This window comes from Vitis riparia, chromosome 6, assembly GCF_004353265.1.
Source record: "Vitis riparia cultivar Riparia Gloire de Montpellier isolate 1030 chromosome 6, EGFV_Vit.rip_1.0, whole genome shotgun sequence".
Classification (NCBI taxonomy): Eukaryota; Viridiplantae; Streptophyta; class Magnoliopsida; order Vitales; family Vitaceae; genus Vitis; species Vitis riparia.
In genome coordinates this window covers 20,971,823-20,999,706 of record NC_048436.1, presented here as the reverse complement: position 1 = coordinate 20,999,706, position 27,884 = coordinate 20,971,823, and the positions used below count along the sequence as shown (strand labels likewise).

General features: G+C 31.0%; 2 protein-coding genes across 15 annotated transcripts; one reads left to right on the top strand and one right to left on the bottom strand.

Moving 5' to 3' along the window:
- The first annotated feature begins 6,876 nt into the window (after nucleotides 1-6,876).
- Nucleotides 6,877-27,220, top strand: LOC117915714 (ETHYLENE INSENSITIVE 3-like 3 protein). Of its 14 annotated transcripts, none has more exons than XM_034831365.1 (5): nucleotides 6,877-6,913; nucleotides 7,156-7,246; nucleotides 23,363-25,237; nucleotides 25,330-26,659; nucleotides 26,747-27,220. In XM_034831365.1, exon 3 carries the CDS (start codon nucleotides 23,364-23,366, stop codon nucleotides 25,197-25,199), a length of 1,836 nt encoding a protein of 611 aa, XP_034687256.1. In that variant the 5' UTR covers nucleotides 6,877-6,913; nucleotides 7,156-7,246; nucleotide 23,363; the 3' UTR covers nucleotides 25,200-25,237; nucleotides 25,330-26,659; nucleotides 26,747-27,220. The 14 variants fall into 14 exon arrangements, with proteins under 14 accessions (XP_034687256.1, XP_034687253.1, XP_034687254.1 ...); XM_034831362.1 differs by lacking the exons at nucleotides 6,877-6,913; nucleotides 7,156-7,246 and adding an exon at nucleotides 21,958-22,173 and having other exon boundaries at nucleotides 25,330-26,465; nucleotides 26,762-26,811; nucleotides 26,952-27,220; XM_034831363.1 differs by lacking the exons at nucleotides 6,877-6,913; nucleotides 7,156-7,246 and adding an exon at nucleotides 21,958-22,173 and having other exon boundaries at nucleotides 25,330-26,465; nucleotides 26,762-26,811; nucleotides 26,949-27,220.
- On the bottom strand, nucleotides 10,120-13,845 carry LOC117915715 (protein NRT1/ PTR FAMILY 5.4-like). Its single transcript, XM_034831366.1, has 5 exons — nucleotides 13,802-13,845; nucleotides 13,524-13,697; nucleotides 12,401-12,621; nucleotides 11,618-12,153; nucleotides 10,120-11,179 (listed from the first exon to the last, which is right to left on the bottom strand). The coding sequence occupies exons 2-5, from the start codon at nucleotides 13,666-13,668 to the stop codon at nucleotides 10,408-10,410; spliced, it is 1,674 nt and encodes a 557-aa protein (XP_034687257.1). The 5' UTR covers nucleotides 13,669-13,697; nucleotides 13,802-13,845; the 3' UTR covers nucleotides 10,120-10,407.
- Nucleotides 27,221-27,884: the final 664 nt, after the last annotated feature.

Sequence of the window (27,884 nt, the reverse complement as noted above, 5' to 3'; positions counted from 1 at the left end):
CGCGTTAAATTCGATCAAGGGCCCGGGTTCTGTTGTGTATATGTACCATATTTAGGTCAAGTTCATACCCACATAATCCATTTAGCTTATGTTTGGTTGGGGAAAATTTTGATGGAAAATGCGATGGAAAATGCGATGGAAAGAGAATAAAGAGGAAATGTAAAATAAAAAAAAATGTGAGGAAAATAAAATATAGATTTAAAATTAATAATTTATTTTTAAATATTACTTCAAATTTTTTCACTGATTTAACTCTTTTATATATAGATTAAATCATTTAAAAATATATAAATTTTTTAATAAATTATTTTTAAATATTAATTCAAACTTTTTCCCTATTGCTTTTCGGAACCAAACATAGCATTAATAAATTGGATTGTTTTAGGGTGAATCTACGTAACAAAAATTTGGCTCCAAATTGATCTATTTAATAATCTTGTTTGATTAACCTAAGTACAACTCTAATCTATTTAACCCATATTTTACTCATTTAAAGTTTAATTTTTAATAAATAGATAATTTAAGTCATACTGTAGAGCCTAAAATTTGTTCCAATTTTATTTTTACATTAATTTTGAACTCAATTTTAAATCCCGATTTTTGTACTATTTTAGGTCCATTCACCCTTTAATTTTTTGCTTTCATTATTTTGTAAAATATTTTTTATTTTATTTTTAATTTTTATTTATTTATTTTATTTGTTATTATTATATTATATTATATATATATATATATATATTATTTTTTTTTTTCTTTCTTGTCTCTCCTCTCTCCTCTTTCCTCTCTCTTCTCTTCCTCCACCTGCCCTCACCTACCCCCTGCTCTCCCACGTCCAAAAGCCCCCCTCTCCACTCTTCATTATTCTTTTTCATTTTTTTCTCCAGCCTCCTTCTTCGGTCAAACACGGCGGGCGCCATTTGGGGGCTTCAATTTTTTTTCTCCTCCTCACAACCCCATTTTTCTTTTTTCTTTTTTCTTTTTTTCTTTCTTTCTCTTCCTCCATCGTACCCGACTTCTAGAGGCCTCCATCGTACCCGACTTCTAGAGGCACGGAATCCTTCCTTCCCATCTTTCATCTCATCTTCTTCCTCTCATTTTCCATTTTTTTTTCTTTTCACTTTATTTTTATTTTCTTTATTATTATTATTATTATTATTATTTTCACAAACCCGTCAATCTCCCACTACCGCTAGCAAGCCCCCCACCAGTCGCCACCGACAACCTCCTCCATTTTTTCTCTCATTTTCTCACTTCCCCATATCACTCATTTATTATTATTATTATTATTATTGTTGTTGTTGCTATTGTTATTATTATTATTGTTACTGTTATTGTTGTTATTTTATTTTATTTTAATAGTAATTGTTGTTTGTGAAATTTGGATTATTAAATTAATATGAAATTTGAGGGTTAATTTGTTATTGATAGATTAATACGTAATTTGATTTAATTTATTGTTAGTGAATTAATTTGAAATTTTTTAATTTGGGGTTGTGTGTATATTGTATTTGGTGATTAATTTGGGGATATTTAGATTATATCAATTGCATATTGTTTATTTGAACTTGAGCCTATTGTTAAGTTGTTATTTGTTTGAGCTTATTGGATTGGGCTTGAAATATTATTTATGTTGACTATGTATTTTTTTTATGTGGGTTTGTTAATTGATGTGAATTTTGGGGCTCATAATGTGGGTGGGATTTGTTGAATTATTTGAATATTTGATATGGGCTTGGCCAATTTGAATTGTTTAATTTGGACATTGGACAATTGTGGTGTATATTAAACTAGGCTTAGATTATGATATATTAAATTTAGGTCTAGTAGAATTTGTTTTAATTTATCCAATTTTAGGTTTAATTGATTGTATTTGTATTTTTTGTTATTAATTTGGATGTTCTGGGTTAAGACACTATAATAATTTGGGCTCATTTTAATTAAGGAAATTTATGGGACTAATTTGAAATTAGAATTTGGGTTTGAATATTTGTTTGAGATTTTATACATCTCTGGATATTTATATTTGTGCTATTTTTATTTTTTGCATGGACTCATTTTGCAATCTTGTTGGCTGAGTACGAATTGATGACACATGGAGCTTGTTGTAAGTTTATTTGGGTACATATTTTATTTCCCACTTTTATTTGATTTTATTTTAATTAGTTATTGTAAATATTTGTTCGTATATATTTACTGAATGTGTACAGAATTGAACATCGAACAAATTAGAATTTTGTTTAAATGAGAGGAAGAATTCAGTAAATATGTTCTAATAAAATACTAATTTTAAAATATTCTTTTTAATAAAAGAAAGTTTTTTTTTATTATTTATAAAAATTCAGAAAAATGCATTTAGAAAAATCCAAAAAAAATGTTTTTAATAGAATTTGAAAAATTGTTTTTAATGACATTGTTCAAAAATTTCTTTGTTTAATAAAAAATGTCCAAAAATTGTTTTGTAAATAATGTTGTTCCAAAAATTAATTTTTAATAAAATTGTCTAAAAATATTTTTTTCAAATGAATTCTTTTTCCTTAATTAAAATGGGGTTAAAAGTGTTTTTCAGAAATAGAGAATTTAAATCTTTGTTTTTTTTTTTTAATTAAAATTTCTTTTGCAAATAAAGTTATGTCGTTTTAAATAATTTATAAAAATCACTCTTTTAAATGAAAATGAATCTAAATACTTTTGTAAATAAAATTATAAAAATTCATTATTTTCTAGTAAAAGTAAGTAAAAATAATTTTTGTGCCCAAGTTGAAATTTTGTAATAAATTCTTTTGGTACAATAAATGTAAATAGCTTTTTTGAAAATTGAATACAAATGAAATTGATTCTTTTTTATATGTAAATAAATGAAAATCATTAATTCAAAATCATTTTTAATAAAATCCTTTGAAATTTCTTTTTAAAAAAATTTTAATATCTTTTATTTATTTAATTCAATAAATAATTTTGCATAATTCTCTTATTATTTATTTTGTGTATTTTTGTAATTAGATTTCATCATTGTTTTTGTACATATTAATTTTTACCATGACTTGTATATTAATTATTTTTCTTAGTATCCATAATTAATTAATTAATTGTCATAATTTCCTCAATTCGTTTAGTAGAGGTCGTACGTATACGGGATTAGAGGGGTACTACGACTCACCACCGTACCTTCTCAATGAGTAACCTGACCCCCGGGCCCAGACTCAGTTTTTCACAGACCTGTTTTTTCCTTCAGGAATCACACTTAGGGTTTTTCTTTCTTATTTTGTTTTTCCTTTTAAAAATAAAACAAAAATAAGTGGCGCCTCCAAATCTTTTTCTAAAAATCAAATTTTCACCAAACAAAATTAAAAAAGCGAGTTTTCGCCATCAAGTGAGAACACATCGAGCAAAATACGGGGTCCACACATATACATGTCAAGTTGAGAAATTAATCACATAGATAGTACAAGACTTAAATAGACCTAATTATTAAACAAAATCTAACTATTAAACGAGTTAAATAGGCATAGATCAGTACACGACATGTTACTTGTTCAATGATTATGTCGTATTTAGGTTTATATTTTTAACCCAATTATTATTTGTCTCATATTTGAATTAACATATTTAGATGAATGTCTAGATTTTAGCACAACACAAACACAACCCACCAACATGAGTAGTCATTCCTAATTTTAACATCTTCTTGTCAATAAACTTACTACATTTGGGTAATAGGGTTTTGAAGAAAAAAGTATGAAAATAAATAAATGAAATATAGATATAATGAAAATTTTTTGAATCTTTTGTAATATATATATATATATATATATTCTTTTATATAAAATAATGAAAAAATTAAAAATCTCCCCTGAGGTTTTGGCTAAATATATCTAACCCTCATATGTTTGAAATTTTATCATACACCTTCCTTATTTTGAGTGAGAGGGGAGGAAAGTGAAAATAAGAAATGAAAAGGATGGGGAAGGTATTTGATGAAATTTCAAACCTATGGAATTAGATGTATTTAATTGAAACCTAAGAGGATGTGAATGAAATTAACCTTAATTTTTATTATATTTGAATTTTTTTTTATCTTTATGTGATGAACTAACGTGTATATATATTTATATCAAAATAGTTTATTTGATTAATTAAAAATATATTATAATATTTTATTAAATTATTTTAAATTATCTCTTATGATCTCATATCATGATATTTTATATGTTAAAAGAGCATGATATATATTGTGAATCTAAATCTTATAGGCTTAAGTATTTAGGAAACATGGTATCATCTGTTGGAATTAAGTCATGGAAAGTATGACGTGATGTAACATATTAAAATTCATTTATAAATTTATTTATTTATGTTTCTTGGTTTCTCTTAAATATCTTATTTGTATTAATTGGTTATTTGAACATACACACCCTATATCACTTACATTGTACATGACTTAGGTGCATTAGGAATTGTACAGAAGATCCAAGTCATAGGTTCCTTGTAGAGTGATGAGTTATCCACAATTGGTCCATGGATTTCGGTTATCCATCTGCAACTATAGTACATTACCTCATAATTTGAGGGATAGCTTGTCTTGGTTTTCGGAATGGTTTTCCCATGGTGAGTGTACTAATGCATGTGATCCACATTGGACAGGACCTACGGTGAATCATGACACAAGACTATCAATTGTCATAATTCACCAAGTTATTATACTGCATGAACTCGCAACCTTGAAAGGATATTGAGCTCGTGTCAAAGTTAACATGAGGCTTTGACCTATGGGTGAAACCCTAAAATGGTCATATATCCTTATGGATTGGGTAACTGTTGATGTAGACTGGTGGCAAAAAGTATTCTTAATAAATGCACCATGATATTTCATGGATCGAGATAGTGTGTTCCATTGGGTGATCCAAAGGACATGTGATCTAGAAGACTATGGTCATAACATTTCCTTTATTGGAAATTTAACGTATGTTCATTAAAGCTAAAATATGTCAATTAATCACATAATAAGTGGGATCTATAACTCAATGATTAGAGAGATAATCTTGATAGGTGATAGCATTATCTTATTAGATTACGAACACCAGTTCATGGGGAGTCTGCATACAATGGATTACTGGTCACGGACCTCGAGCTTCATCTCGTTGTTATTTATGTAAGATACTAGAGTCCAATTGATTCTCTTTAGTGGAATGTTGAATCAACTTCATAATTAGTTTTTGAGGGACGCAATACTCCTATGGGTCTTAATGGTTCCACTCTAAGCTCATATACCATAATGGTTCCACTCTAAGCTCATATACCATAATGGCACGGTTTATGAAGGTTGAATTGACTTTTGGTTCATTCTTATGCATAAGGATGTTTTGGTAATTATGCAAGATTGTATAAGAGATAATAAACAAGTTCTTTAGATTTGACTAATTGATTAATTAGATAATCATATGTGGTTAATTAATCAATTATGACCCATTTTGGGTTAGATTAAGTGACCCAAACCTTGGTGGACTCAAATCATTTAAGCCTAGTAAGGAAACCCCATAAATACCCCCATAGAAGTTAAGGTTTCCATAACTTTTAGAGAGATTTTGTTTTCCACCTCTAGAGAAAGAGAGAGATAGTGAGAGCTAAGAGATCATCCGTTCCAAAGTTCACACTTTGGAGTGTCAAGATCGTGGTTCGAGTCATCAAGAGGTGTGGTTCAAGTCATCAAAAGGTGTGTACGAGACTTCCAAATTCATTGTTCTTCATGTTCTCCAAGTGGAATTAATTTGGGAACATCCAAATCAAAGGTAAAGTTCTCTAATGGCTTTCCTTTTGATCTTAGAATTGTAAAAATATGTGTTTTTCTTTGCTTCCGTTGTATAGGATCTAGAGGTCTAAAGTAATTTTGCATGCACCTACACAATTCAGGGTAAGGGAATGGAGAAATCCTAGATTCCTAGCAATGTATTTTATAGTATATTTATTTCCCTATTTACATATTTATAAGTCTAAAAGGGTATTTCCTTATCTTCATATTTATAAGTTGAAGTATGTTTGCATATTTGCATGTTTATAAGTCAAAAAAGGGGTTATTTATGGTTTAGGAAAATTGGAGTTATATTGATTTTATTTTAAAAAAAACCGTGAAAACTCATAATTAAACAAAAATTCAAAAAAATTATTTTATTTTTAAATTAGTTTTTACTTTAAAAAAAAAAAGTGTTTTCAAGAAAAGAAAAATAAGAAATAAAAACTGTTTTTAGAAAATTATATATATATATGTTTTCAAGAAAAAAAAGGAAATATTTTTTTTAGAAAATAAAAATAAAAATTGAAAAATAAAATCTTATTCCAAACTAAAGTAATTAAAAGCATTTATTTTAAATAAAAATTATTTTAAAAAATGAAAAATAATAAAGAATTTAGTAAATGTTGTTAGGTATTAAATTTTGGTAAGTATTAGATAGAATATATTTCATTAATTTTATTTTTATTTTTATTTTTTGTTATTTACCAAATCTATGTTTGGAAGGATTATGACAATTATTTTTTTTGGACAATCCGAGCACAACACGAACCAACGGATTTGATATTTTATAATATTTATAATTTTAATATTTTGTTTATGTCTTTTTAAATAACTTTAAAATAAAAAAATGTCAAATATAATTATATTATGCCTTTTTTTTTTTTTTTTTGTTACTATCTCAATATAATATGTTACTTAATATTAAATTTTGGTATAAATTTACAAATGATGATTTGAAAAAGTCAGTACTCAATATGCCTTTTTTTTTTTTTTTTTTTTTTGTTACTATCTCAAAATAATATGTTACTTAATATTAAATTTTTGTATAAATTTACAAATGATGATTTGAAAAAGTCAGTACTCAACCCTACGGTCCCAACCTCAACGACCCTCAATCTATTGCAGGTAATTCTGCTTGGCAGTTCTTCCTCATAGTCAACTCTATGGTATTTGGAACGAGCGATAATTTTTCAAAGGAGGGTGTTTGGGGAGATAGAAAAAACTGATGAGAAAAAAGAATGATTAAATTCGCAATATTCGAGTTCTATGCAAAGAATGCGTTTGGAAAAACGAGTCTCTATTGGCTTTTGGAGTTCTACGGTGTTTGGATGCCAAATTGTTGAACTAAATCAACCTCTGTTTTCCAGGAAAATTGCTTCCACTTCTTTCTGGGATTTCGGAGCTACCCCGCCGATTTCAACTTCCAAACTGAATTTTGGTGGCTTCATCTGTTTCATGGTAAGTTCTATAACCGAAATGAATGTAATGATTTGCTTATTTTACTGTTAAAATGTTCTCTGCTGTGATGAGATAAATTTGGAATAGGGATTTTGAATTGTTTGTTATGGAATGATTGGGGGAGGGATTAAAATTATCTGAATCGTATTTCATTTGATTGATGTCTTATTTTCTATTGGAATGATTTTAATGAAAGTCAGCAATATAACCTGAGTGAATCTACCTTTCAAATTTCTTAAAAGCTGGAAGAAGGGAGTATATAAGGCTTTAACATTCAGTTGATATGTTGCAGAAAGTAGAATCTTCTAGGTCACTGTTCATCTTTTTTTTGTAGGACTAGTAAATCTAATTAGTTGCAAAAACTTTGACAAATTTGAGGGAATTGGAGTCATGATTTAGAGTAGTAGATCAATTCTTTTCAGATTTTTTTGTTTATATCTTTTGCTAAGTTGGCCCTCTAAATTGATTGAGATAATGACTTTTAAAAAGTTACAATTAGGAGCCTTGTTTATATCTTTGGGTGTTTTTTCTTTTTTTCTTTTTTTTCTTTTTGTTTATATGTTTTTGTGGTGGACCTTGGGTGCATTGCACTTCTTTTTTTTTCATTTTCCTGTGACCTAAAACTATAATTTCTAAACCAAGTGATTGAGAAGCTCAATAGTAGGCATCAATCTCTTTTCAGCGACACATCTTGTCCACCAACCCCAAGCTCCAAAACTCTTCCTGCTCAAACGGAGTGCCATGCCATCCTAGATCCAATTATCATTCCAAAATTTGCCAAGCTGAATGTCAGAACTTACACATCTGAACTAGACGAATGAAACTTCCAGATTGCCTAATGTGACATCCTAAAACTATGTTGAGCTGAATATTGAAGTTCAAAATCGGCAACATTGACAACCTTCCAGAATTGAGTTAGTACTGATCTCCCATGACAGCTGCTGGATACATATCTTATTTCCTAGGAAAATAAAATGCAGCATCACAAAAAATCCATGCAAACTGACACCTAAAACACATATATGTTGTCGAACTGGTCATCTATGTAACCAAAACCCAAAGCATGCTAAGGTATAAAAGATGAAAAACCAAAAGGAATAGAAAGCACTCCATTAGAACTCTCATTATATAAAACATGTACTTCTTTTGTGCAATATATTAGTTATGACTAAAATGAAATCCTTGCCGATGAATCAGCAGCTTGAGTTGCCTAACATAATTTAGCTGAATATCTGATCTTTGCTGATAACCAGGAGCTTGATTTACTTAAAATAATTAAGTTGATGTAAACATATAAGACATAATGGAAAAAAATATATGAAATATACTAAGAAATTAAATAATTTGGGATTCTAAAAGCACAGTCATAGTTCAAGTGCCCTTTTTCATTCCTTCTGTTGATGTGAATAAGAAACTTAAAATGAATAAAATGATTGAGTTTTCAAGTGAAAAAGGATTAATTACAGTGTTTGTTGATCTGATGGAATTTGTTTCATGAGAAATAATTTGAAGAAATAAATAAATCCCATCAACCTGTCTAGAAATCATTAAAAAGCATGAAAGTTTATTTTGCAGATAGAAAGTATGGTAAGCATGAAAAGAAATAAATTTTGTTCCATTAAGTCTTATTTTAAAGTGAAAAGCATTTGGGCTATTTAACAGATTGTTTCATATCTAGCTATTAAAAAAAAACACGGATTTGTTTCGTTAAAACTTATTTTAGGGAAGGAGATTCATGTATTTCATGACAACAACAATATGATATTGATGATAATGAGATGGGCTTTGGTAATCTGGTTGTGAATGGTTGTCAGAGCAGTGTTGTTGGATAGATTAATAGGAATTGTATGAAGTTTGTATTTGTTATGATTCTATTAATGGAAAATTCTCTTCTAGAGTATTTTTTATGATGTGCTATGCATCATATATGCAATCATATCCATCAAAATGCCTGTTCTTAAAATGGATGTGTGGAAACAAGAAGTTTTCCCTTTGCTATAGTTCAAAGTTCTTCCTCACAATGAACTTCTCTACCTTGAAGTTGGTATTCACCATCTTCATCATCTCCATTATAGTTTCCTACAATCTAAACATTCACCAAAATCTCTTAAACCACTTGTGCAATGAGAACTAACCATATCCACAAGGGAGGAGATCAATTCCACTATGAACCAGTGAATTCATGTTAATTGATTAACAAGTTGAGTTCCCATAAGAAGTAAGTCTTCAAATTCCCAGCTTGCTTTCGTTTCCATCCCCTGCCCCCCGCCCCCCACACTCCTGCTCTATGATATTCCACATTGGATAGGAGAAAAGTTCCTAACGTTGTATATATATAAGCTCCTCTTAACCTTATAGACGTGTTTTAAAGCAATGAAGGCTCATTTACACCAAAACAGACAATAGTTACATAGTTGGGAGCAGGTTATTACAAATGGTATCAAGCTGATCTCCGATCCCGATATAGGGATTTGTTTGGCCCTATGAAGGGTGTTTGTCTGTTTGGTCCGACAATCCCATGGGACACACATTGGATAAGGGAAAAAGTTCTTGAGGCTACATGTGTATGGGCTCCTCTTCACCTTGTAAATGCGTTTTAAAGTTATGAGGGCCCTTTAAGCCCTCTCTCTCTCTCACACACATTTTTATAATGGGGAATGCACCTCATCAATGAGACAAACCTTGGGTCACATAGGCCCATTCCTCTATTCTATCTATGCCACTTAAGTACTGGGGAAGTTTGATAATATCAAGAGAGCAATAGAGCAGAAGGAAAATTTCCATGTTTTAGACTGTTATCCTCATTGCCAATTCTGCATGTGAGAGATGGGAAAACCGAATTGATCATGGAAAGAAAAAGGTCCAGTCCCCTGACTGTATAGTCACTCAATTTTTGCTAAAATTTATTTTGAGGTGAGTGGAAATAAATCTAACACAAGTGTAATGTCCATGCACAAATACTGGACATATAGACAAATAAATAGACTAAGAAAAAAAAACAATTGTAAAATTAATACATAGAATAATGAATAAACCAATACGCAGCAAAACAGGTGTCAAAATAGTAATAGGAAACACTACTCTTTTCAAGGAATACAACAAACTAAAAAATGGATTGAAGCTAAAGCTAAATATGATTTGCTGCACTTTCGGATTTTTCCTTATTGTGCTTTGCTGTAAATGGTAATTGAGATCCACCAATAGTAGCACAGGTTTATAAAAGCGACCACTACTAGCATACGGTAATATTGGTCCAGACGACTGTGGTTTATGGTGTCAGCAAACCACCCTCTAAATGTATAAACACAAAGTCCATTGAGGAAGCTTCCAATCCCTATAACACAGTCATTGATTGCTGATCCATATCCCACCATGGATTCTGAAACGTGATTACTGAAGAACTCGACTAGCCCATCGATAGCAAACCCTTCCATAAGACCCAACAGGAAGAACTGTGGAGCTAGCCATAAGTTACTCATGGGTATTGTGTCTTTTGGCTTGTCTACTAAATCACTCTTGTAAACTATCTTCAACCTGCGAACCTCAACCCGCCATGCAACACTGCAGCAGAATACAGACAGCACCATACCAATCCAAATTCTAAATATTTGACGAAGATTTTGTTGTGCTTTAGGGATCTTTCTGGAGAATGATAGGTTATATAGATATGACATTGTGCCTCTGAATATGTACCTAACCAAAAGAAGAATATAGATGGAGACTGTCTCTTCCATATCATTTCCTTGCTCAGTAAAGAAAGTGTTTGCTGTCGACAGAACCAGACCGAACCCGATGAAGGTACTCCACATAGGAACCATTGTCAAAAGAAGCTTTATTTCCTTTACTTGTGTTACAGTGAAAAGCCGTCCTTCACTTTCTTGTTCTTTTACACTAAGAGAAGAGGATTCTTTAATGGCAGCTTTGTCTAACCATCTGCAATCCAAAGAGCTTATATCTTACATTGACACCAACTTTCCTACTTTTATATTGATAAATATTAAAGGAGTTTACTTGAATGTGTGTGTGTGTTTGTGCATGTAGAGATAGAAATAGATAGATAGATAGATAGATATAAAGAGAGAGACCTGAAGAATTTGATTTGAGGCGCCAAGTAGGGCTGATGTCCATTTTGCTTGAAGAACTAGACTGACAGACAGACAGAGAAAGAGAGAGAGAACTAAAGAATTTGACTTGAGGTGTGAAGTAGAGTTGATCTCTCCATTTTTCTTGAAGAACTGATGAGGGCTAAGAATTTATTTGTACATGTATGTATGTATGTATGGATGTATGTATGTATGTATGTATGTATCTGATGAAGGCTAAGAATATATATATATTTAGAGAGAGATAGAGAGAGAGAGAGAGAGAGACCTGAAGAATTTGACTTGAGGTGCCAAGTAGAGTTGATGTCCATTTTGCTTGATGAACCGATGAGGGCTAAGAACTTCATCATTCATGTGGAACTTATCATGTGTAGAAGGGTAGTCAAGGTGCCTTTTCAATAGGGCAGCCTTAAAGACAAGGAAAACATTGGTAAGATTACTCCCTGTTCGTTCACTGTGATGGTAGAAGGGGATAGCACACAAGAACAGCAAGCCAGCAGCTCCCATCAAAGATGCTGAATAAATGAATTTTCTTGGCCAAGAAGCTCCAAAAAAAATCCAGGGACTGACATATGCACTCAAGCAGGCAATGGACCACCAAAATTTTCTTCGAGCCTCTACACGATCCTCATTAATCTCTGGGTTTGGTTCATGGTTTCTTAACTGATCAACAAGATATCCTTCTAAAATAGGCTGCCCTCCTGCTTTTCCGACTGCTATTAGAACAATAATCATGTAGAATAGTCCAACTTCAGTACTTTGAATTATTAGTTTCAAGGCTGAAAGGTATAACAACACCAGACCCTGCAGGAACAATTTTTTGTTTCATTTCAGAACAAAAGATTAACAAAAATAGTATACTACATGCAACAGATGTTGGTATTAATTATTAAGGGAAGAGGCATTGCTATCCATCTTTCCTACATGAAGATAATGAACTAATAGCCTTTTGTATATAGTTTTTTCTAATGAGGACAAACATAATGTTATTACTCATCGATTATTTCTTCTTAGATGTCAGATTATACACATTTAGACAGAATAAACTCACAGTAATATAGGCAGCAGTTGAACAGATGATCACTTTGAGGCGCGATATGTGGGCTTCTGAGATATAAGTCATGACAATCACCATGGTTGTAGACAGCCCCTCTTGTACATTCACAATGGCTACTGCTTTGAGGAGATTGTCTTCCTTCCAAGTGTCAGTGAAATATGTAATCAGCACAGACACCACTACATATTCTGCAAACTTGTGGCTGTAAACCAAACCTGAAGTAGAGTTTACAAGGTTGCATGACAAACTTTAATCCGCTTGGACTCCCTAATTAGAAAAGCCCCTTAACATTTCCTCATTCCAACAATAACAAAAAGGTCTTTGCAGGTGGAAGTGGCTGCTTCCAGAAGGTCATAAAGCTCGTCATTTGATCATTTTGTGTGGACAATAGAGTCATTATTTGGGAGAAGATTACTTTTTACTAGATTTTGTTGATATGATAGGGTCTGATCTTTATTAGATTTTATTAATATGTTGGGATCTTTGTGTTGTGTGGACACTCTTGTTATTCTTCTTTTGTGTAATGGGTATCCATTAAGCCTTTTATTAGCTTCCTATCCATATCTTGTTAATATTTAGAAGGAAAATACCAATTTTAGGTTTTGAAAGTAGTATGCAAATCAAATGGTTGGGTCATAGGATGTGGCTGATGTTGTGAACAATTTTGCAAGTATTTAGAACAAATCAGACTGGGGTTTGGGCTCTGTTTCTCACTCTGCAACCAAGATTTCATGGGATCTTTTGCCATGATTTCTACTTGACCATTGAAAATATAGAAATGCTGTAGCATGCCCAGATATGTTACATATTTTCACATATGGTTTTTGGTAAACATCTAGGCAAAATATCATCCACAAACTAGCTACTGTAGTGCTACCATTCCTTGGTATTTGCATCTCCATAGTCAGTATGAAGCGAGAAAAGGACTTGCATGCAATAGCTTTTTTCTGCTTTCATTTGACAATATTCAACACCAACGATGTTGATCTTCACCTAGTCAACCCACAAAGTCCAGATTAAGCAACATCTATTTTCATCAAAATGATATAATAGATGTTTGAATTTGTCTCGCACTGGAAATTGCAGGGCTCTAGTCAAGATTAAGCAGTATTAGTACCTGAGACAAATGGTGCAGCTTTACAGAAGCAAATGTAATAGCCTATCCACGCACGGGTCATTCTTGTTGTCTCCAGAAAGGGAAAGCAGAAAAGATAGAAACCGGAATCTACCCTGTGCCGGAGGTTCAAGAATGAACCTTCCATTATTCTGGGCTGCAGGCTGCTTCTTCTGTCTGTAAACACCCAACTGTTAGGAAACCCTTTGTTTTAATTTCTTAGTAAAAAGAAGCGAAAGTGAGAAGACACCAAGTCAGCAGAAGTAGAGAGCAATTCTTACTAGCTTGGAGGTCAAGTTTCTGAGTCCAACAGATACCAGCTTGGAGCTCAAGTTTGAGTCCAGTTTCAGAGTCTAAATAGTTATAGTTTTTTGTCTCGTTTTCAAAGTCACTCTCAAAAATGAAAGCGAAGAAAAAAGCATGGAGTTGGAAGTTACTTGGCTACTTCTTGGATGTCCCTTAACCGCGTTAACTTCCTACATGTTGGGCACCAAATCTGCTGGGCGTTTTCTAGGCAATCCAACATACATTGTGCTGCACTTTCTGGGCATGTTGTCCCAAGTTCAGCCATGGTTGCTGGTAGGGTCAGGCATTGGCAGCAGTAACTGTAGTACAGAGTTACTAGAGTCTTTATCCCTTCAACATTGTCATGTGCAGTTTTTGAAAATTTTGAGAGAAAATAAGACGAGAAGAAAAAAAAAAGTTAAAATAAAATATAGATTTAGGTTATGTTCTGTTCCCATAAGGTATTAAGGAAAAAAATTGTTTAGAACTTTTTTTTTTTTTTCATATTTGTTTAAATTAAAGGGTTATTTGATTAAAATGAGTAAAATTATCTCAAGTTTATGAAACTAACCTTCCACTTTTTTCAATCCTATAAAATATTCATTTTTAACACAAATATCTTCACTTTTTTCTTGTAAAAATAATTCTTTATTTTAAAACATGAAATATTAAAAGGTATTTATATCAAAAATAGGTGATAGTTCTTACAAATTTTGAATTTTTTCATACTTTTAATCAATTAATCCTAAATTAAAATTAATTAAAATTTTATTTATTTTAAAAATATTTAACTTTTATATAAATATAGGAAAAATAAGATGAATGAGTTTCAAGTAGTACATATGAATAATTTATTGATTTTGATTTTATTTCTTTCTTTCTTTCTTTCTTTTCTTTTTTTGTCTTTCTTTCTCAAAATTTTGAGGAACCGAACATGGTCTTACTAATTTTTTTTTTCATATTTTTAAAATTTTATTTTTGTTCTTTTTTTTGTATTTTATGTTATAAATTGAAGAATTTCTTCTTCTTTTTTCCCTTTGTTTTAATGGGGTATTTAAAAAATATTTTCTTGAAATAATATCATTTTGAGAAGGAAAAAAAATAAAATCCTTTCTCCTAGGAGGATAAGGATGGAAAAAATGATACTACTGAAAATATCATTGTTGTGGACTTTTCAATGCTTTTAAAACTACTTATTATGGAACCTTTTACTTGTCCAAGTCTAATGTGTCTCAGTTTAAAATCATACTACTAAAAATAAAAAAGTTTGTTTTTTTTTTTCTTGTAACAAATCAAGACGTTGAAACACACTTTGGCATGATATGTGAAATCATTTCAATAATGATTGTTTTGTTTCCAAAAATGATTTCACATGGTATTAAGTTTGACTTCGAGTGTTGCATCTTGGGGATTAGAATTGTCTATTTCAAACAGGATTCAAAAATAAAATATTTTACGAAACCAAAAATAGAAATAATACTTTATATTTCAAGTGTTACGAGATCAGATCAAAGTATTTTATATTTCAAATTTAATTATATTAAATGTAAAAGTTAGATTATTAATTAAGAAATGCCTAAATTTCTAACAAGAAAACTTAGACTTTATTTTTATATTTTTATACTTTAAAAAAAATAAAAATAAGAATAAAATATGAAATTAGCAATTTATTTGCCTTTTATTTTTATATTTTTATACTTTAAAAAAAAAAAAAAAAGTTGTCATCAAATATGTATGTTTTGTGTATAAGTGAATCATAATTATATTATTACCAAGAATGAAAAAGTATCAGTAATTATAAATACTTTGATTTTACAGGTATTTTGAAGATATATCATTGGATATTTTGACTTAAAATATTAATAAGTCAAAAATTAATATAAAAAAAACTCATGAAAATATTGTGAAAAATTAAAAAAAAAATGATATAAAAACTACTAATATAAATATTGAGGTTGTTTTGTTAAAAAAAAAATTGATATATGTAAAATATAAGTTGTAATATATTGTTTACAATTTGAAAACATACTTCATGTATTTTTATCTTGGATGTGTTTAATGATATAAAATAAATTATTATAATTTGTATAAGTATTTTTTATTTTAAAATTTTGATAAATTTATATTTATTTTGTATTTAGTTATTATATAAAAGACATAATAGCCCAAATTAATTAATTTATAATAATTTTATTCTAATTAATTTATAATATTTGTTGATATACATATGGGTTATATATTTAATGCCGATAATATCGATATATATAAAATATGTTCGATAATGTTAAGAATGGTTGGTCAGTTGGTGATAGAGGGGTCTTGTGAGCGTGAGGTTAAGGGTTTAAATCCCCGTAGTCTCCAATTATCTTCAAAAAGGTAAAAAATAAAAAAAAACAAAAAAAAAAACAAACAAAGGTGCATTTAAGCATAGGAGGTTCCCAAGAACGCAAAGTGTGTTAGGCTAGGCTGGGCTAGTTGGTGCGAGAATGTAGGCTGGAGACTTAGCTCATTGTAAGATTTTTGAAAAAAAAAAAGGAAACTAGATGACGTGGCATTAAAATATCAACACGAAAAATCAATATATCATCGAAAAATAGTTGATTTTATGGAAATATCATGCCTTCGATATTTCTCCTGTCAAAAGTTATTGATACACGATATTTCGTCGTTATATCGCGATATTTTCATCCTTGATTATTACAAATCATCAATACATTAATGTAATACTTTATCTATTCAATTGTTTTTCACAAGATACAAAGGTTGGATTATGTTATTCATAACCAAAAATATTTCTTTATAACAAACTGGCCCTAGCTAACCTATACATTCAACTCCCTCATGCTTGAATTTTGTTGCACATGATCTTCTTCTTCACCACAACTAAATGATTGTATCAAACACAATGAGAAGTTTTGAGGAACTATTAAAGTTGTCTCCTTGAATTGCCTCTTCAAGCTTAACACAAGTTCCACTAAAATGTTTGCATGAGAAGTGTCCATTTTTTCTTTCTTCAAGTATAGTGCACACACACCCTTCAAACATGAGGGGGAATAAAATGAAGCTTGTCCTAGAAATGTTGAAAATGGATGACAGAGAGAGGTTTAGTTCAAATATCAGCAACCTAGTTAAGAAAAGAAACATGTTGAATAGAGCTTATGTTGAACAACCTTGTCACAAACAAAATGCATCTCTATCTCAATATATTTTCTTCAAGCATGAAGGATTGGATTATTAGTAAAGGCAATAGAGCTAAAGTTGTTGCACCAAAGTACCAAAGGTTTCAAAGATAGAAAGCACATGATGAATATGCAAAGTGCAAAAATGTTTCTCCTATGTGAGATATGGACTCTCCATTGCCCATGTATATTTTTTCAAGACCATCATAAGTCGACTTATTCATAAGATTTTCAAGTTCTAGTGTACAATGATTGGTAGCTCCTAAGTTTGGGAACTAACAAGAGTCATTTACTACTTCAAGAGTTGCAATCATAGCAGTCATGTAATAAGGATCAAAGGTATAATTTTAAGCTTGAAATTCTTGATCAAATATATGGAAGCATTGAACATATGTGTGACTTGTTTATGGAAAATTTGACATTGTGGTTTTATGCTTTGATGAGATCAACCACTGGCTCGTCCTCTTCCTGTTGAGGTGAATAGTTTGATCGTCTTCCTCCTATATTGTGATAGAGTCTTCTTCCTTGACCAGATTGAAGTGTGATATTAGAGTTTGATGTGGTTGTATTAATATCCAAAGAACTTGTCTCAACTGTGTTGTGACGATGTTGTTATAGTCTAGTCTCATATACCTTTAGCAATGTTGCAATATCTTCAAACTTGTATGGTTCACTTCTTGAAGTAATAAAGACAATAAAGGCATCATACTCGGGGCCTAAGCTAGCAAGAACGAGCAATATTTGATCTTCTTTAGAGATAACATGATTGGTGGAGGCTAGGGCATCAACAATACCTTTCATTTTGAGAAGGTACTCAACCATGATCAATCCTCCTTTCTTCTTAGTTTGAAGCTACATTCTGTGTTGCATGATTCATGTTTTAGATTGAAAGGTGAAAAGTTTCTCTAACCTCAACCAGATTTCAAAGGAGTTGTTGAATCTATTGAAATTTGAATCAAATTATTTATTTTTTATTTTTAGGAAAGCCAATATTTATGTAGTTTGTGTCTTAGTAAATTACTTTTTAAAATTTGACTAGGATTAGGATACTATTGGTTTAGAGTTAATCCGTAAGACCATAAATATGTGATTTTATGATATATTTAGAGAGAGAGAGAGAGAAGAAGAAAGTAAGAAAAGATTAAGAGATATAGGCAAAGGGTGTATTAAGTTTTGGATAGAGAAAGATTGAGAGAGTTTGAAATGTGTAATCTTAATGTTTATAATAAATTTTATTTCCCTTTTTCTGTGGATGTAGGTATATCGAGCCATTTATTTTATTTTATTTTTTCCTATTACATTTGGATGTTGTAATTTTTTCTAACAAATGGTACCATATATACGCTAGATCCAACCATATGTGGAAGAATGTTTTCGCTCATGAAGGATAAAAGCCAACAAACAAAGAGTTGGATCTTATTGTTGCCATGTGATGAAAGCATGATTAACTTGGCAATTTTTTTTAATCATATTCAATTAGAAATGGTAGAAAATATGATTTTTCTTATAAGATAAAATGTTGCAGACCATGGCCTTAATTGGTTACCATCACTTGTTGACACCATAACAAAAAATTATTTATATCTAATTTCACGGTTAGGGGATGGTTGGATGCTCTTGAGATGAGATTTCCAACCATGGAAAGTTTGATACAAATTATTAGAGGAGATGGACATTTGTAGTGATGTTGCTTTTCCTTTAACCTCTTTGGACTATAGCACTCAACTATGAAAGGGCACCAAGTGCATTTAGGATATGCTACTCTTATACCATGTTAAGAAAGGTAAATAAAAATTTTAAAAGCATATATGGATACATCAATTCTTGTTTTTTATACTTCGAAAAAATAGTAATAACTCTTAATTTCAAAGACTTACCTTAAATAAGATAGAGTTTTTTGAAAAATTGCTTCAAAAAATTAAGGTATCAAACAACTTTTACCATCTCAAAATTTTTAAAAATTTTGAAAGTGATTTTTAAAAACACGAGATAAATACGGATTTATATAGAAATCACTATTTTTTTATTTTTAAATACAAAAAAAAATGTTTTCATAAAATAAATAAATGAAAATATCAAGAATGTATTTAGGGTACAACTATGTGAGTAATAATATGAAAATTTTAATTAATGTTTTTTTTTAAAAAGACCAAAATAATAATGTAAGAAAATTATGACCTAGAAGAATGTGATTGAGGTACGAAAATATAACAAAGGTAAGAAGAATGTTATTCATTCATAAAGAGATGATTAATGTATGAAAATTAAGACCAAGGTATTAAGGTACATCGATTGTAATTAATTAGGGTATAAAATTGTTATTAGGCATGAAGAATGTGATCAAAATACAAAAAATGACTTAGTTACAATAAATACAACAATGTATAAAACATGTGACTAAGATAAAAAAATGTAACTAAAATATAAAAAATGTTATTAAGGTACCAAGTATGAAGAATATGATAGGGTCTGAAAAATATAATTAAGTTACAAATAATATAAATTATGATACAAATAATTTGATTAGAATACAAAAAATATGACTATGATACTGAGATATGAAAATTATAAAAAAGTAAAAAAACATAAATGAAGTACGAAAAAATGAGTAATACATGGAGAATGTGAGTATGGTGAAATTAGTATAATCAAAGAACTACACAAATATGATTAATATATGAAAATATATCATCTAAGTATATGTATTGTGATCAAAATACGAAAATTATGACTAAAGTACTAACAATATGACCACTGTACAAAAATTACGCTAAGATTTGAAAAATATGACAAGGTACCATATGAAAATTAGACCTATATACAAAAAAATAAAACCTAGATACAATCATAAATCAAGGTGATCACAAAAGATAATAAATCAAGTTGATCAGAAAAGATAATAAATCAAGTTGATCACAAAAAGATTTGATAATCATGGATTAATAGGCTATTTGTATGACATTTATTTATTTTTAATAAATCCTTAGATCTTTAGAAATAGATGTGGCTCTTCCCTCCCCTAGACTAGATGTTTAAGAGTCTGTTTGACAGTGTTTTAAAATAAAAAATATTTTTAAACAAAAAAATGTTTTTGAAAAAAAGAAAAGAAGCACTTTTAAAATTTTGAAAAATCACTTGAAATATAGAAAAATTATTTGTAGTATTTTATGAAAAAACATTTGATAGATAATTCTCTTAAAAACAATGTCAAATAAAATATTTTCATTAAAAACGCTTTAAGTAAAACCACCGTAAAACGCACTTTCAGGCTAGAAATTATACTTTGATGAGGTATCCAAAGCCATGCAAGACACGTGTCCACCTCTCCGAGCCTAGGGCATAGAGAATATGATTATAATAAGCAAAACGTTAGTAAGGTACAAAGAATATGATCAAAATACAAATAAGGTGTTAAGAATACTATCAAAGTACAAAGAATACGGTAAAAATATTAAATTATAAAAATTGTGACTCGAGTAGTAATAATATGATCATTGTATAAAAATGTGATGGAAGGGCAAAAAAAAAAAATTACCAAAGTCATAAAGGTAGGAATAATGTGTATAAAATAAAAAAAAAAATTATATAATAATATATGGGTTGACATATATATATATATATATATATATATATATATATATATATATATGTATGTATGTATGTATGTATATGTATTTGTATAATACATACAGTCTAAACTCATATAAACTTTTTCTTTTAGTTACATTCCTTCCTTCATCGAATTTTTAAAATATTTTTATTATCTTTTAATGTATACGTGGCAATAAATGATGTATATCTTCGGTACCTAAGTTTGGGCCGTATCCCATAAAGAAAATAAATTCAAAGTTGATGAAGCCACTTTCGTCACCTTTTGTGGCATATTATGTTACATGCATTGAATATAGCCTTTTTGTTGAAAAATGCCCTTGCTACATTGTATTTTATTTTTATTTCTTTCAATAAATAAATAAATGGCTATATTCAATGAATCTAGGGTTAAAGGTTTTCCTCCTCTTACTTATGGCCTCACTCATCAATTATCCTTGTGACTTTACCTTCTCCTTTCCCTTTAATCTACTAAGAATGTGTGAGGGCTGGTTTAAAAATGCTTTGGAAAATAATTCTTAAAAAAATAAATTTTGAAAATTATTTCTAAAAATAAATAACAAATAAAATTATGGAATGAGTTTTTTTTTTATTCTCTCTGAAAGTATTGTATATTTTTTATGACTGTAAAAGTTTTTACGACATTCTCTATATTTTTAATTATTTCTTAAAATAATGGATCGTGTTTTTTAAAATAGAAAACTATTTTTTTAGAATTAGAAAATCAAACTTTATTTCACAACTTTTTTAAAAAATAGCTTTCTTGTTTTCAAAATAAAAAATAATTTTTATAATTTAAATAACATCTTTTAATTATTTTTTATATTTATTTTAAAAAATAATTATATAAATATAAAAAATAATTAAAAATAAAACATTAAGAATAAAAAGTTATTTTTAAAATATATTTAAAAATATAGAATATTGATAACAATTTGAATGATTAAATGCTCACACTTCATCTTCATAAATATTTTTTTTTTCATTAATAAATTTTAAGGTCATGTTTGACACTCTTTTGGATTATTAAAAAAGTTTTCAAATATGTTTTAATAACAATGTTATGTTTTTATAAAATAGTTTTTTAAGGAGGAGATTTGTGACTTTCTATATATTAAATAAGATTTTTTTTCCTTTTTTATTGCTATTAGAAGTTTTAACTATCCAAACAAGTCCTAATCGAGAATCTAATTAAAATTAAAATATTAATTTAATTAATAATATTATCCATAGATATACATGAGCTATAAAATAAAATCAATTTTAAAAAAGAAAAAAAATACAAATATAGAAAAATTGAAAACTAAGGGTCCATCATAACAATAAGAAAACTGGTCCGACCGGTTTGGACCAGCCTTGTAAATCGGAACACTGGGTCAGCTCTTGTCCATATGTGAACACTATCGGCCGCCTCGCATCTCTCGTTCTTTGCTTTCTTGTTATTTCCTATTTTGTTTTTTAAATTCAGAGTTAATTTTGGTTTTTCAGAAAGAGAGAGGAAAATTGTGAGTTGGGGTTTTGAAGAATTCGATTGCATGCGATAAGATGGGAGAATTTGAAGAGATTGGAGTTGATATTTGGTATGTTTTATGTACTTTTTCGGATACCCTAGGGCTTCAATTTGTAGTCTTTTTTCTCTTTTCATATGTGAGGATTCTGTGTTGTGGGCTGTTGAGTTTTTGATAAAATAAAATAAAATAAAATTGGTGTGTTTTGTTAAATTTTGTATGCCGTGGAACGATTTTGGTCTAATTTTGTGGAATTCGAGCAGGGTTTATGAAATTTTGTGAATTGTTGAGAAGTCTGGGAACTGGGTTGTGTTTGGTATTTGTTTGGATTTTTCCATCACCCTAGACTTCGATTCTTTGTTTTTTCTCTTCACGCTCATATTTGATAGGAATTTTGTGTTGTTTGGTCATTAAATTCTTTGGGTAAAAACAATGGGTGTTATTGAATTTTTTTTTCCCATAGGAAAAATTAAAAGTGAAATCTTGGGAAGCTGGTTGTGTTTGGTCGTGAGGAAATGGAGGGATGGAATTTGAAATTTCATATTTCCATGTTTATGGCAAAGTTGCCCTGGAAAGAAGAAGTGTTGTGGATCCCTCTGATTTAGAATTCCAAGTCAAAGCCAATTCCATGGAACCAAACAGGTCCTTATCATGGTTTCATGGAATTCCGGTTGGGCTTGTGAAGTTATTACGAAATATATATATTTTTTAATATGATAAAATAGATTCATGTTATGAATATTTTGAGAAGTTGGTTTTGATAAAGTTGTAGGGGATTGGGATTTTGGGGCTGGAATTGGAGAACTGAGTTCAGTTTTCACTATTTGGTTGCTTTTAGTACCAATAAATTTGGACATGAGTTTGAATTGGCAATGATTCAAAGAGCTTATGTTTGTATAAGCTTGAGATGGCACTGATTGGATTCGCCTGTCTTTCAAATTTCCAGAAACGAATTTAGGTGACAGAATGAAGCAAAAGTTGCATATCCAACTGTTGCAAGTTCAATGCTTATATAAACATGTGCTTTTTTATTTACCACCTATTTGCACAGAAAAAGGATTTTCTAATACTGGTGATTTGAAATTAAAAAGAAAATTTGATTCTGGGTTGCTCAATGGATGCTAAATTCATTATTATTCTTGAAACTATTTGTGTCTATTAGAAAAGAAGGAATTTTGTGACAAAATGTGTCAGGTATCTTTGGGTTTCTTTTGCCTAAAGGTAATTTGTTTTGAATGGAGCACCTTTTGATTGTTGACAGCATGTTGGGTGACAGCTCTGATATAGAAGTTGATGAGGTAAGGTGTGAAAATATCGCGGAGAAAGATGTCAGTGATGAAGAGATTGAAGCAGAGGAATTGGAGAGACGAATGTGGAAGGACCGTATTAAACTCAGGAGGATCAAGGAAAGTCAAAAGATCACAGCCCAACAGGCAGCCGAGAAGCAGAAGCCCAAACCGAATGCTGATCATGCTCGGAGGAAGAAAATGTCTAGAGCGCAAGATGGGATTCTTAAATACATGCTGAAGCTGATGGAGGTGTGCAAAGCTCGTGGGTTCGTGTATGGGATCATTCCTGAGAAGGGTAAACCAGTAAGTGGTGCATCTGACAATATAAGAGCTTGGTGGAAAGAAAAGGTGAAGTTTGATAAGAATGGGCCAGCAGCCATAGCCAAATATGAGGCAGAATGCCTTGCCATGGTCGAAAATGAGAATAATCGAAATGGAAATTCTCAAAGCACCCTTCAAGACCTGCAGGATGCAACGTTGGGGTCACTTTTGTCTTCCTTGATGCAACACTGTGATCCGCCTCAGAGGAAGTATCCACTAGAGAAGGGTGTTCCGCCACCTTGGTGGCCTTCAGGGAATGAGGATTGGTGGGTTAAATTAGGTTTAGCGAGAAGCCAAAGTCCTCCTTATAAGAAACCACATGATCTGAAAAAGATGTGGAAAGTTGGAGTGTTAACAGCTGTGATCAAGCATATGTCACCTGATATTGCTAAGATCAGGAGGCTTGTTCGGCAGTCGAAATGCTTACAGGATAAGATGACTGCAAAGGAGAGCTCGATTTGGTTGGGGGTTTTGAACCGAGAGGAATCCCTCATCCGGCAGCCTAGCAGTGATAATGGGACATCTGGCATCACTGGAACACCTCCAAATGGTCATGATGGAAAGAACAAAGTCGCTGTTAGCAGTGACAGTGATTATGATGTTGATGGTGTTGATGATGGTGTGGGCTCTGTTTCATCTAAAGATGACAGGAGAAATCAGCAGATGGATATAGCGTCATTTGAAGATGATCGCGATAACAGTGGTGCCCAGCCTGTCCAAGATAAAAAAAAGGGGCGAAAACAACTTAAGAGAAAGAGACCCCATGTGAAATCCAGGCCTGTCAATCAAGAGTCCGCACCATCTCTAGAAGAGAATCTACATGAGGAGTCAAGAAACTCTCTGCAGCATCTACATAATGAGCCAAGAAATTCTTTGCCTGATATAAACCACAATGATGCTCAGTTGGTTCCATACGAGATGCTTGGCACCCAACAGGAAAATGATAGAGTCACATCTTTGAGGCCTCTGGAGAAAGATCTTGAGAGTCAATCCCAGTTACCAGAACCTGAATTTAACCATTTCTCTGCTTTTCCTTCTGCCGATGCAATCTCCACACAGAGCATGTACGTGGGTGGCAGGCCTTTGCTTTACCCTGCAGTGCAAAATGCTGAGTTGCATCATGGAACTCCTTATGAATTCTATAATCCATCATCTGATTATGGGCACAATCCTGATGGACAACAATCCCATATGGCAATGAATGAAACCCAGATGAGGCTGGAGGATGGCAGAATTCACGAACCTGAACTAAATAGAAATGGAAATGATATTTCTGGTGGTAACTTGCGTCATTATGTAAAAGACACGTTTCATAGTGGGCAAGATAGACCTGTGGAAAGTCATTATGGGTCTCCAATCGAGAGCCTGTCACTAGATTTTGGAGGATTCAATAGTCCGTTTGATCTTGGAATTGATGGGACTTCATTAGGTACCCCTGATATAGACTATTTGCTTGACGATGACTTGATCCAATACTTCGGAGCATAGATTGTGAGATTGGGCAAATTCAATTTCAAGCAAATATTGTGAGTGATGCTTCTTTATAAAACTGCTATTTTTTCCATTCATGTTTTAAGATGTTGTGCTATGAATCTTAAATCAATCATTTTTTATTCAGGCTCTGCAAAAAGTTCTGCATCTTTTGCTGACTGGAGTGAATAACTTCTACCTATATTCTTTGGACATGTTACCATAGCTGGTGTAGTCATTTATGGATCTCACAACGGTAAATCATGTGTTTAAATTTTTCATCACTCATTGTATTTAGAAGAAAATTGGTAGAATGGAGAGCTTTGTGTACAAACTTTTGTTATTTTGCTCACTGTCCTTGGGCAAGATGAAATCCAAACTTTGCCCACTGTTTTCCTCCTTTTTCTTACCAGCATGTGCACATGTATATTACTGCATTTGATCTTTTTTCTTTTCCCCTTTTTAATTCAGTTGTTTCTTTCATCTGCAAAATTTGGGCCCATTTGATGGCATAACTGCCCCCTAATGACATGGACGGGCAGTTTTGTATCATATGACAGTGCGGTTTAGTGATACTGGGATTTGTTTTTTTGGTATTACTGAGATGAATATTGATTTTCTGTTCAAGTTTTGGAGTAGTGGGGGGAAAGTGAATGTCATTCCCATTCCCATTTTGCTTCTCTATTGTTCAAGGCAGTGAGTGATGGTAGAAACTGCTAGGTGAAGAAGTGTTTTGAGTGTTAGCTTGTGGGGGGTGTCTCCTAATCTTCTTCTGCTTGCAGAGGAGCTTGTCTTTTGGCTTGGCCGTATTCAAGTAGGGTTTTGGGTTTAGGGTGGAGAAATATTGGAGAAGATCACAAGGTTAAGCATCTGTGTGGGTATTATGGATCCTAATGATGCAGATTTTGAGGTAAAAGAATGATCAATCTGGAAGCTGGTGAATCAGGAAGATGGATAAAGATGGGAGTTTTGTGAAAAATTTCTGTTTTACATCAAGGAAAATGTTTTCTATCATAAAATACGTGGTCAAAATGCCTTTATTGTAATTTAGGACGTTTAAAGGACGGCGGCACGACATGTCAGGGTGATCAATGTGGGGGCCACGGCAATGATTGGAGCCTTTTGGACGTCGTCTTACAAACAGACAAACTTAGCAGCTCTCTGTCTCTCGATGCATCATTCTCCGCGTGTCCGCAGTCGAGCTACCGACTTGGTGAATGACAATGTCACCCCACTCTAAATTAAGCTCCGATGTTGTTGGTGGTCATTTTAGCTTACTTCGAGGTTAGGACTGTCTTTCTAACCCTAATGAGAAAAAGAAAATTTGAAGACTTCGTCAGGATATATGATATATGATAATTCATGTCACCATTTTCTTCTGTATATCGTGAAGAAATTAAGGAGGAGATGGAAAAGAGAAGAGGTCTTGCTAATTTTAATGGTGATTTCACCTCCATTTTTCCACACTTCTCCTACTAGTAAGCCTCTCTCTCTCTCTCTCTCTCTCTCTCTCTGAAACACCCATTTTCTCTTTTCCCAAACTCTGGTGACTAATATATTCACAGCCCTGGTTTTTGAAGGTGGAAGAAAAATGGCAGAAGGTCAGTACAAGACCAGGCAGGCAGAAATGGTAAAATAAAAAGAGAAAAACCCTCTTCCTTGAATACCCATGTCTATTAATTTCAGCTCTGAAATGGGTTCTCTCCATCTTTCTTTTTAATGGTGTTTTTTGCTTTGCTTTTTCCTTTTTCCTTTTTTTGGGGGAAGAAGGAAGTAGAGAGTAGCAGAGGTAATGGTAATGGCGTAGAAGACTATGAAAGGCAAGTTCCAACTGGACCCGACCCACGTCACCACAACTCCAACCCTTCTTCCTATGTATCCTGGGATTCTCACCAGAGCTTTTGTTTTTTTGTTTTTTATTTTTATTTTTTTTAATTTTATTTATGCAGATTAATTATACAGTCTCCTACTGCTAGCTATGTATTAGGGTTTTGTTTTACATGTGAAAGCAAGTTCCATCAATTTTGTTGTTTCTGATACATACAAGCATGTCACCCCCACCATCTGTATTCATTTATTTTCTCAAAAAATGATAGTTGGCCCAAACATATTAAAGCTTAAATTGCCTCTCCACTCTATTAATTTTTCATGTGGTGTGGTTTTTTCCTTTTATTATTGTTTTTTGCTGGATTTATTCTCTTTTCATTCTAACTTTGTTCCTTCTTGACTTAATAATTTAATTTAAATCATTAAATATATTTAGTGAAATAAATTTAAAGTCAAAAATAATTTAAGTAATAAACAAAAATAATTAATTTATTTTATATTTTAATTACTTTTATGATCTTTTTTTCCTTAATTATAATTTTTAAGTATAAATATATCAATTTAATAATTTAAAATAAATTTTAAGTTAATTTTATCGAACGATCTTAATATTTAAAAGTAAAAAAATTAAATAATAAATTTGAAGTCAATAATTTAATTTAAAATCAACTAAAATTATTAAATAATAAATATTAAATTTTATCAAACATCCTTGCGTTTTCTACTTGAACCAAATATATATATATATAATTCTATTAAAATATATTATTTGAATTTCAAGATGTGAAAGAAGTGTTTTATGATTTTTTAATTAAAAATATTTTAAAATACAGAAAAATGTTAATTACCTGTTAATAAAATGTTTAGTAGATTCTC

What these genes read in the sequence shown, in the direction of transcription:
- LOC117915715 (XM_034831366.1), bottom strand. Translation starts at nt 13,668, where the DNA reads ATGGAAGGTTCATTCTTGAACCTCCGGCACAGGGTAGATTCCGGTTTC. An exon ending in CAACTGCTGCCTATATTACT is followed by an intron (nt 12,154 to 12,400) that starts GTGAGTTTATTC and finishes TTGTTCCTGCAG; the next exon opens with GGTCTGGTGTTGTTATACCT. An exon ending in CCTCAAGTCAAATTCTTCAG is followed by an intron (nt 11,180 to 11,617) that starts GTCTCTCTCTCT and finishes TTTGGATTGCAG; the next exon opens with ATGGTTAGACAAAGCTGCCA.
- LOC117915714 (XM_034831362.1), top strand. Translation starts at nt 22,139, where the DNA reads ATGGGAGAATTTGAAGAGATTGGAGTTGATATTTG. An exon ending in GAGATTGGAGTTGATATTTG is followed by an intron (nt 22,174 to 23,362) that starts GTATGTTTTATG and finishes GATTGTTGACAG; the next exon opens with CATGTTGGGTGACAGCTCTG.